General features: G+C 35.9%; 2 protein-coding genes across 2 annotated transcripts in view; both read right to left on the bottom strand.

Annotated features, from left to right (window-relative positions):
* The window catches only part of LOC106941140 (pterin-4-alpha-carbinolamine dehydratase 2-like), a 17,939-nt gene extending 14,670 nt beyond the window's left edge, over positions 1-3,269 (bottom strand). Inside the window, exons 1-2 of the mRNA XM_015024083.1 lie at positions 3,073-3,269; positions 1,203-1,334 (exon numbers count right to left, since the gene is read on the bottom strand). Coding sequence (XP_014879569.1) covers positions 1,203-1,334; positions 3,073-3,174 — 234 coding nt within the window. The 5' untranslated portion in view covers positions 3,175-3,269. The remainder of the gene's footprint in view (positions 1-1,202; positions 1,335-3,072) is intronic.
* A 622-nt stretch (positions 3,270-3,891) lies between these two features.
* LOC106941139 (thioredoxin domain-containing protein 15) lies at positions 3,892-8,556 on the bottom strand. Its single transcript, XM_015024082.1, has 6 exons — positions 8,343-8,556; positions 7,380-7,687; positions 7,133-7,276; positions 6,225-6,388; positions 5,159-5,289; positions 3,892-4,338 (listed from the first exon to the last, which is right to left on the bottom strand). The coding sequence occupies exons 1-6, from the start codon at positions 8,437-8,439 to the stop codon at positions 4,142-4,144; spliced, it is 1,041 nt and encodes a 346-aa protein (XP_014879568.1). The 5' UTR covers positions 8,440-8,556; the 3' UTR covers positions 3,892-4,141.
* Positions 8,557-10,482: the final 1,926 nt, after the last annotated feature.

Genomic DNA, 10,482 nt, shown 5'->3' with positions numbered 1-10,482 from the left:
GGGTTTATGATTAAAAAAATAAATAAATAATAATTATGTGATCGGTATCGGTGATCGGGCCCTCATGGGTATCAGGAGGAAAAAACCTGATCGGCACATCTCTAGTTTTAACCTTTAATAATTTTACTTTTTACCTATGATAACTGCGTTATAGTATACTAGTTTTTGTATTTCTTGACAAAACTTAAGTTATTAAGTTAGTCATTGGCTAATTTTGGCACATGAATGCATTGTTCCTACCAAATAAGATAAATTTTATTAAAAACAATCCCTCACAGTTTATATAGTCGGCATCTGTACTCGGTGAGTGTTGCTGTGATGGTGCATTAACTGAGTAGAAAAATGTCAGATTTTTGAGTTTGCAGCCCTCTGACTCAACATTTTACTAAAAAACTCAAATAAAAACATTCCTCAGGAATTACAAGCCCTAAGGGAAGATAAGATCATCCTGGACCATAACTCTGAAAAGCACAATTGATTCAGAAGCATGGGAAGACATTCTGACTCTGCCTTCCAGAATCTCAGTATGTAACTGATAAAAAGACATGCAATATAATATTTTACACATTGTATACATATCTCCATATATATATCTAGCAAGTACACACCAGGAAGTTCCCCAGATGTAAAGGGACTAGAATTATTGAGGCATTCTGGTGAGCAGTATGTCGAGACGCTGGCTCTGCTCCAGGACAAACACTTGTTTAGTTCAGTGCTGCGTCTCCTTGGGTTCATATCCAGTCACAGTTCCTATCGATGTTGGCCAGAAAGTCGAAGATGCTTAAATGGGTTGGTTGTGCCGCCCCTTTGATCCAGCTATGGAGAAACTTCATTTCTGAAGTTATTGTATTAGAAAGAATGAGATACTGTCTGAATGGGAAACTCTATGCTTTTAAAAAAGATGGGAATATCTGCTCGAATACTTCAAAATCTCAAAATTAAAAGATCAGTAATGTGAACCCGAATGATGTATACATTTAAGTTTATGTATAATTTGGTTACTTTTCTCAAATAACTGCTGTAATTTATGTACTTGCCTCCTGTTTTTTTTGTTCTCTACATCAGAGATGTATAAGTTTTGTCCTCTGATTGTTCGTTTCTTTTTTTCCTTCCTTTCTGTATAAATGTTCAAAATACCTAATAAACATGAAAAAAACATTCCTCAGAAGAGGCAATATGAAAACAAGCATAAAGCCACAGACCTGATTAAAAGTTTTAAAGTGCAGCTCCTTGAAGATGGCGTCGCGGTCCTCCACCTCCATCCAGCCCGTCGCCCGGAGCTCCATCACCAGCTGGTCCCGGTCTGCAGGGCTCAGCCAATGAGAGTCTGACGACTGGACACAACAAGCCGCTCCAAGTTATTAAAATCAAACATTTCTACCACCGAGTTCAGGCTCAGTTTTACTGGATTTCCTTCAGAATTATAACTGCAGAGCAGCAACAGCTGTCAGGGTAACACTGCTCATTTTGGGATTTCCTCTGCAGTTGCTTTTCCAAACAAAAAAAAGTTATTTTTAGACTTTTTTTTCATGTTAAGATATATCGTTTAGGCCTTTGTGATGAGGAAATGTTTGCACAAATAATATCTGTATTATTTGCGATATTATTTGAGACTCCTAGTGCTCTAGCTACTATTAAGTTATTCTGTAAATAAAACATAACATATATGCTGTTTTGGTTAAAATTACTGCAATAAAAGGGTAAATTTACAGGACTCATTGAAAATTACTTGTCTAAATAATATTTATTTTTTACATTTTTGTATCAGTAGCATATATTTAAACCAATCTGGCTATTAGGATCATAATAAAACAGGATCTAGCAAATGTACTGGTGCAAATTTAATAATTTGCTCACTAAACTAAAACAAAAATAAATAGCAAAGAATTGGATTCAACCTTAACCATCCATTTTCTACCACCTTGTCCCTTAGTGGGGTCAGGCTGCTTCTCCAGCTAACGTTCTGGGCGAGAGGCGGGGTCACCTGTCCAGGTCGCCAGTCTGTCGCAGGGCAACACAGAGACAGACAACCACACACACACTCACACCTAGGGAGGATTTAGAGAGACCAATTAACCTGACATTCATGCTTTTGGACTGTGGGAGGAAGCCAGAGTACCCGGAGAGAACCCACTCTGCACAGGGAGAACATGCAAGCTCCATGCAGAAAGACCTCAGGCTGGGAATCAAACCCAGAACCTTCTTGCTGCAAGGCAACAGCTCTACCAACTGCACCACTGTGCAGCCTAATGTTAGTCAGATTATCAGATTACAATAATCTGATTTCTTCATTATAAGAGAAAGCAATAGCAGTTTTCTACAGTATATGTGCATCTTTAGATACAGAAGATAATGTAATTCTTTAAATTAATTAAGGCAAGTGTACAGATTTATGATCAACAGTGAGTCACCTCCGTTAAATTGGAAGCTGCTGCATCAGGAGATGTGATTAGATATGTTGCAACACCAACCTAAACGATGGATTAGCTCTTAAAGTGTCAGTTATTAGTTTAAATGTATTGTAATATTGTTGTCCTCTTTGAATCCATTCGTGTTTTATTTTGTGGACACCTGGGTGCAGTTTGTTTAGTCTCCAGCAGGTGGAGGAGTTTCCGTCAATGCTGCTAGTCACATTTCCTAACAAAATCTGAGCTACTATTTCACGGTGCCTTTACTTTGTCGTGCATGTTTCTCTGTATTTTATTGTAATAAACTCCTAACATTGTGATTTTAAATGTCTTTTTCAGCGCGCTCCAAGTTTCTTAAATTGTTTTTAGTTCCTTATTCCCAAACTCTTGCGCGATATTATAAAATTAACAGAAGCCCGGAGAGATTTTAAATAAATGTTAACATAGCACTAACATGACAGAAAGTAACAAAATACATTTAGCGTAATTAAACGGATGTGTGTTTTTCGTCATGACACAAACTAAAAGCGACATACGCCGCCGCTTCTACAAACTTTCCCCCATGAAGAAACACCGTCGGGAAAACAACTCTGGCGTCCCGCTCGTCTTTTAAAGACGCTAATTAACATGAATGCTAACAGAAAACCGCGGCTGTTGCGCTCACCATTTTAGAGGAGTTTCTGTGGAGCGGAGGTTTCCTTATGCAGTTCAACCGGCTGCAGGACCGAAAGCTGCTCGTCCTCAGGATGAATGTTAACGCAAACATGTCTGTTTCACTTTATTTACCCTTTGCAACCTGTTCTACGCAAACGTGCGTCCTCCGAGGTCCTGACTCACGTTCAACGTAGCTGTTCACCTCACTGCCTGATCAAAATCACCCGAAAGGAGTCAGCCTACACAAAAACTAGTAAAAAAATAAAAAATAAATGTATACACGTAGTTATTAAAATCATTTGTGTATAGCAATAGAAACATTTCATTGACTTTGTTTTCTTTTACATCTGACCTTTCATTTCAGAACATTCATTCTCACAGGGGGCACAACTAATGGTCACCAAATAATTTTACTTATTTACACTTGAGTCAATTTATTTATTCATATTTAACTTACTTATTTCACACTTGTGTTGTTGTATTACTATATATAATATATACTATATTTACTAATAATATTTTGGATGGGAGTAGCTTCTCAAAAATTAAGCAACAAGTAATTTTCTAGGGGATCAATAAAGTGTATTTTATTTTCTAGGCGCATTAGTAACCCATTTTAGCAACAAAACTGCCAGGAAATTAGAAGGATGTAAGGGAGGTTAGAAATATCAGTATAGTTTTGTTTTTTTCATAGTTTATCCAGATCAGAAAACAATAAAAGCATATTAAGTTAATTTCTGGTCCGTTTTGTTGCTTAAATCATGACTTGTTATGAAATTATTCTTATAAAATGGAGTTTCTTTCTTGAATACGTAAGAAGGCAATCATGTAAAATATTTCTGCTTTATTTTTTGTTTGTAAAGAAATTGAGGTGTGACTGACATGCTACATGCGTCACATTTGCTTTATGTGATTTGAACTTTGAACTCTAAGATTATTGCCCACCACTGAGGGGAAACCAACTCAAAAAGCTATGAAATATTACCAATTTTTAAAACATAAACCACAACATTTCGCATATTTTATTTGAATCTAAAACATTTTTGAATGAAAAACTTTGCAGTGTGATTATTGTGTTTTCAGTCCTGGTGTTCGTGCTCCTGTCCCGGGATGAGCCAGCGCAGGCTGTCCGCCCGCAGGATGGCGTAGACGATGAAGGCCGTGATGAAGAGGATAGAGAAGACGAGCAGCCAGTCGATGCCTCTCACCGGGATGCTGGACAGGGGCCCCTTCCGGTCTCCCTCTGTCACGTCTCTGTTGGGGCCCGCTTCAAACCCTGAAACCAAAACATTCTGCTTTAACCTCTTAGTTTATCTACATTTTATTTCTTTACACGTCTGAAAAGTCCTCAGAAACACCAGCCTTCCCCTGGGAGCCAGCTGATGATTATAGACTATAATCAATGATTTAAACTTCACAACATTTGCTTAGACATTGACCTTAAGCAATAAAATTCATTAGATATTTACATAATTGCTTCTGTCAGAAATTTTTGATGTAAAATATTGCAGAATAAACCCTCATTTTAAAAGTAGAGATCCTGTGATACAGATTTCCAGTTTTTTTAGATCTGAATTTGACTGAGTTATATTCTTTATTCACAGAAGAAAAATGAGCAGAAAGTTCTCTGAAATTCCAAGTAGGTTTGAATTTAACAGGAAAAGGAGAAATTACAAGACTATCCCAATGTAAACATCAAAGCACATGTTTCTAACTATTATCTTTTTTTATCAAACTAAAAAAAAGTGTAAAAACATGTTTGTTGATTTATTCATCACTCAATACATTTTATTTCTAAAGCAGCTAAAAGTCCTGCACACAATGATAAACAATAAACCCACAATGTAAAAAACAATTCAATCATCAATTGTATGAAAAATTAACGACTGAGCAGAAAAATTCATGGACCAGAAATAAAGTGATCACTTAAATATTATTTCCTATGCTTTTAATTAACAGGAGAAAACATTAATTTATTGCCAATCAGAACCGATCAAGAGGCAGCTGACCTACTGATCGCTTCACCGAGCTGAAAGCTGCACACATATCCAGATCACACACACACACACACACCGGTCACCCCCTGCTGGCTCTACCTGTCTGGTTGGTGATGAAGGAGGTGAGCATCTCCAGCGTGCGGTCCGTGTGGTTGAAGCGAGCCATAGGTTTGGCCCCCTGGAACAGCAGGATGTTGGGAACGGCCACCGTCCCAAACCTGGTGGAGAGACTGGCAGCCAAACGCAACCGGGACAAAAGTTCAAGAGATGGAAACTATAAACACAACTTATGGTTCCTTATTTAATTACTACTAATTTATCAATTTCAGCACTGAGAGAGAAAGCTTTGCAAATAATCGACTTACGATTAATTGTCAATCTATGCTTCATTAGACTAAAATTAATTCCAATCGATTAATTAATGACGTCCGCTGACTGATTAGTGTTTGGAAGTCAAGCTACAGTGTTGTAGTACAACATTAACAATTCAACATGTTTCTATTCAAGTAAAAGTAAAAAGTATCCGTCCAAGAAATGACTCAAGTAAGAGTAAAAAAGTATTTGGTAAAAAGTTACTGAAGTAACGAGTAACTGATCAAATTATCAATCATTTAAGATTTAAAAATTACATCATCAGATGGACAAAAATGTAAAGTTAAGTGGAAATGTTGGTATTTTAAGAACTAAAATGTCAATAATTTATATAAGGAACAAAAATGAACAAAATTAGGCAAAACAAAAATTTTCCAAATCAGTTTCTCTCAATAAAAAAATATGAAACTAATAAAAACTGCAGGTGTGAGTCTGACTGGTGAGTTTTTGGTTAAAACATGTTTTTCATTCAGTGGGAAGAAAATCCAGAAGTTTTACTTCAGTAAAAGTAAAAAGTACAGCGGAGTAAAAATACTCCTAAAAATAAAGTTTTTCAGCTCAACTCTGCATACGAGACAAACTGGTTCCTGCTGAACAAGTTGCTCATTATTACATCTGTGGTGAAGAAAATGTCTTCACCACAACAGTTTGGCTCAAACTGTTTATTTAAACTGAACTCGACAATCATAAGGAAACTAAGCCACAGAGTGAATAAAACTAAAAGGAATCGTGTTTTTAACGGAGACGCAGCAGGAAATGAGGCGTATTCACACCCTACAGAGGTTACATCCACCTGCTGTGCTGCGAGGCATCCAGTGCCAGGAAATGCATGCTGGGAAAAACGCGGGGCAGGGCGTTGAAGTGCGGTGCCAGTTTGGCTGAGAACTGACACCAGGCTGTGAAGAACAGAACCACAGAGCACTCTGTGCTGTTGGCGTTGAGAAAATCCATCAGGTCCTGAAAGAAAGGAGCAAATCGTCACTTTGCTGCTCAGTTACAGTAAAAACCTCTGAAGTTTTACTGGCTGGAACAGAAAACAAGCAGATCAGCCTCTGTAAGATAAATGAGGTGTTTACACAACAACATCCTAACAGTTAAAGACCATCTGACTGTTTGTGTCCTTGAGTTTCTTTAGATCATCCGGACCTTTAGGACCTTTTCACCTACTTCAGTCTGTCAGACAGGAGCCATTTATCCTGGATTAATTACTAGAAACCAAAGCAGTTTTCCAACCTGAGTGCAGCTGCTGAAAATTAGTTCATTCATGACTTACCAGTGAGGGGATTACATTTTTAAAACGTCCCAGGTTGAAATTGAAAATGACAGCAAAAAACACAAATTTTGNAAAGTATTTTTGTTTAGTTTCTCCTGCAAATATCTTAGTTCATTTTAAATTAGACGAAACTAACTTAAAACTAACTTTCAGCAAGATAAAATAAAATGTTTTTGTTACATAGACAGATGATTTCATTTATAACAAGATATGTTTCCCAAGTTATAAGTGAAATCATCTGGCAGGGGAACTAGACCTTTTTCATCAATATTAAAAAATAACTGACTTGAAACAAGATCTTGCTGAGAAGTTACTTGTAAGTTAGTTTTGTCTTATTTCAAATAGATATTTTCACTAGAGACTAGACCAAAGTGATGTTTTGTGTTTTTGCATTTTGACAGATTTCACACGGAGGCAGGAAGAAGCACCTGTGAGGCGTTGAGGACCTGAACGGTGAAGCTCTCCAGTCCTGTGACGTTCCTCTTGTCACAGTTCACTTTATACGTCTTTGCTGTCTCTGTGGTGTTCGTTTCTTCAGCTGGGAGTTCTGCAGGGACCATCTCCAGAGTGACCTGGAGGTGAAACAATAAAAGTAAAGGTTCTGGGTGATGTTTTCAGCCCTTCAGTCATTTCACAGCAGCTTGTATTTCAGTTTCTGAGCTCCAGCTGAAGAACCTGCTGCATTGATTCTGCTTCCGGTTCCTCCAGCAGCTCCAGGTCTTCGGCCTGCGCAGGCGAGACGCACCGATCGCCGTTCCCATCGCAGGGGGGAGAGAAGCCTGACTGGAAGTCCTTCACGTTCCTGGGAATCAGGGATTCGATGTCAGACGGATCGATCGGGGTTTCAGTCCCCATCACCGCGTCTGCGATTTCAGCCGTCTTAAACTGCCGTCTGGGCAAAGAGTCCAACTCCTCCGACTCAACAAAGCTGGGTTTATTCTCCGACTCCTCTGACAGAACAACCTGAGGAGACTCATCAGTTCCTGAAGAAAAACAGAAGATATCTCATTCAACATTTCTAATTTGGTTCAGTCAGGAAGGTTCAAACACAAATCTCACAGAGAGGAGGGGTTCCCTTACGAAACCCCTCCTCTCTGTGAGAGGAGAGGTTAAAGCTGCAGTACTAACTTAAAAAATAAATATGGTTTGCCAACACTGATGCTCCACTAATATTTATAAACATTTTTCACTATACATTATCCTCTGTTAGTTTTTATTTTATTTAATCTTGACCAAGTGTGCATTTCAGATTTCTATTAAATATGGGTTAATTTTTAAATGCTTTATCCAACTTATTTATTCCAAAACTTACTTGACAGAAGAGTCAAAAATATAATGTAAAACTGTATTTATAATCTATAAAGAAGATATAATACAGATCTTTATATCTGTGGCAAACAACTACCTATTTTATTAAGTGGGAAAAAATATTATCACATTTACATGTGTTTAAATTAGCCAGCTTAAGATATTAATGAAAAATGGCGTCACATTACAAGACGATAAATTGACTTAAACACAAATATAAGCAACACAGAACCTTTAATTAGTGCTTCTATATACAATCTTAACATAAATGTTATACTTATTAGCATAATCGTCGGTTAATTTTCACAACATTGACAGTTAGTGTCCTACCTTCTGCTGTCTCAGCCGATAGACTCAACATGGCGGGACTATGAAAAATGAATAACAAAACAAACGTTATAAAAGGTTTACGATACTTCCGCGACATATTTTAGTTTCTAAGACGACCAGGCGGTCAGAGAAGTGATGATGAGGCCATTATGATGAGATGTGAGAGCAGCATTTGTTTCCTAGGAACAAATATTTCGCACTGTGGCGGAACTATATAAAAGATACACCGCAAATTATAACTTCCGGGGTGCTAATGCAACGTTTGATTACGTAAAGAATGAACATTAAGAAATTCTAAACAATATTTTGCATAGATTTAAGGTTGATACACATTTTATCTTATTTTTGTCATTTACAAATAAATTTTTACTTTTTTTAACTTTATATTTTAACTTAACTTTCTTGAATATTGTCAATAATGATCATTTTTACGGTTATTTCTATATTATTATGTAACGTCTCCTTAATCCTCTATTATTTTTTTTAGTTTTATTTGCTGATATTACGTATTGTGTTGTGTAGGAGATCTTTTTATGTTTTTATTCAGACTAAAGTATATTTTAGGGCTCATGGGGGAACAAAAACTAACATGTGCTTCCAGATTACTTTAGTAGAGCTTTTTCTTCTTTCATTGCTTTCAAATTACTTCCAGAATAATTTCATTTTTTTCGATTAGGCCTGCAAATAAAATGATCAAACCCATTGTTTTAAGGTTAAATTTCATAAAAGCTTTAAAGAAAAATCTTTAACAATATAGTGGAAGCTCTTTTTTCTTTTAGATGCAAAAGAACATGATGTTCTTTGTGAAGGAATGAAAAGGTTTAAATGTACAATAAAACTTAACTTAAACTCAGGTAAAAGGGAAGTGGGAAGTTTTTGTGCAACAGATCTATAACAAATTACCTTCCAAGAACAAAGTATGACTTTATAAATCAACTGAGGATAACCATCCACTCCCAGTGAATTTATAATGAAGGAATACTTGTTTTTTTGTACAAAAAACATGTACAAAATGTTTTTTTGTAAATTTTTTAAATGAACAAAAGAACAACTTAAAATCAGGTAAATGTTGGCTAAAACATCTAAACTATTTTAGATGTTTTTATTTCATTTTTTACCTTAATAGTTAATGAAGTGACATTAACGTTAATCCATCATATCATTACATAGTACTTAAATATTACTACAGGAGTTAACATCTATAAATGTCTTTATATTGACATACACTGTGAAAAAAAGGCTTTTCAGACACTGAACAACAAACACTACAGTCAGAAAAGCAAAACAGTCAGAAAAACAAAGAAAAAATGACTGAAGTGTTGTTTTTTTATTTATTACACAGCTTTTCAACATTTCACAACAATCATGCAGGAAGAGTATGAGAATCTGTACAAAGCTTTACAAGCTTTGCCAATCACACAGGAATGACTGGGCTTCACATTTTCTCCAAAACACAAACGTGAGATAAAGCTGCAGGCGGAGAGACACAAAACGGTAACAGAGATTAAACTATTGATAACTGGGATCCTTGGTTTGCAATGTCTTGCTTCAAATAATAATAATCACAAATTGTTTAGGTATTCTTTCTCCTCCTTTCAAACAAACAGTGGATCTCAGGCCTAATATTAGCTGACACAATGAGGTAAAGTTTTTCTAAATTCATACCAGCATCTATCTTTTTAACAAAAATTAGCTTCAGTTTAATATCTAAATCCCAGAAGATAATTAAGATACAATATATGAATCAAATTTTCACTCTATTCTCATTTTTACCAGCAGTTTTTATAGAAACTTGGAACCAGTTCTTGGGATTATTTATTCCATAGTTTTAAGCTAAATAAATGTTAGCTTTTATTCTTAGAATTTCACAACAGATTAATGATCAGATTGTCACAAAGACAACACAAATAATGATAACTCTTATTAATGGAGAGTTATTAATGATAATTCTACGTTAATAAAAACTTTCTGCCACAGTAAAGACAGAAAATTTACATTTAATTGTTAGCGCTAATGAAATCATGCTAATGCTAGCTCCTCCTGCTAACCAGCAGGATATGAAGCTATAAATTATTTAAAAAAAATAATAATAATATTGTTTGGAAAAACAAAACATCAGATCCTTAAAATATTCCAGAAT

This window comes from Poecilia latipinna, unplaced genomic scaffold, assembly GCF_001443285.1.
Source record: "Poecilia latipinna isolate Pla-1442-1.1 unplaced genomic scaffold, P_latipinna-1.0 Scaffold3516, whole genome shotgun sequence".
Taxonomy (NCBI): Eukaryota; Metazoa; Chordata; class Actinopteri; order Cyprinodontiformes; family Poeciliidae; genus Poecilia; species Poecilia latipinna.
This window is presented reverse-complemented; position numbering and strand designations above follow the sequence as displayed.

Excerpts from the sequence above, each read along its gene's own strand:
- LOC106941139 (XM_015024082.1), bottom strand. The coding sequence starts at position 8,439 with ATGTCGCGGAAGTATCGTAAACCTTTTATAACGTTTGTTTTGTTATTC. Across the intron at positions 7,277-7,379 it reads AAGCAGAATCAATGCAGCAG|GTCACTCTGGAGATGGTCCC; the intron begins GTTCTTCAGCTG and ends TTTCACCTCCAG. Across the intron at positions 6,389-7,132 it reads AGGTCCTCAACGCCTCACAG|GACCTGATGGATTTTCTCAA; the intron begins GTGCTTCTTCCT and ends CCTTTCTTTCAG.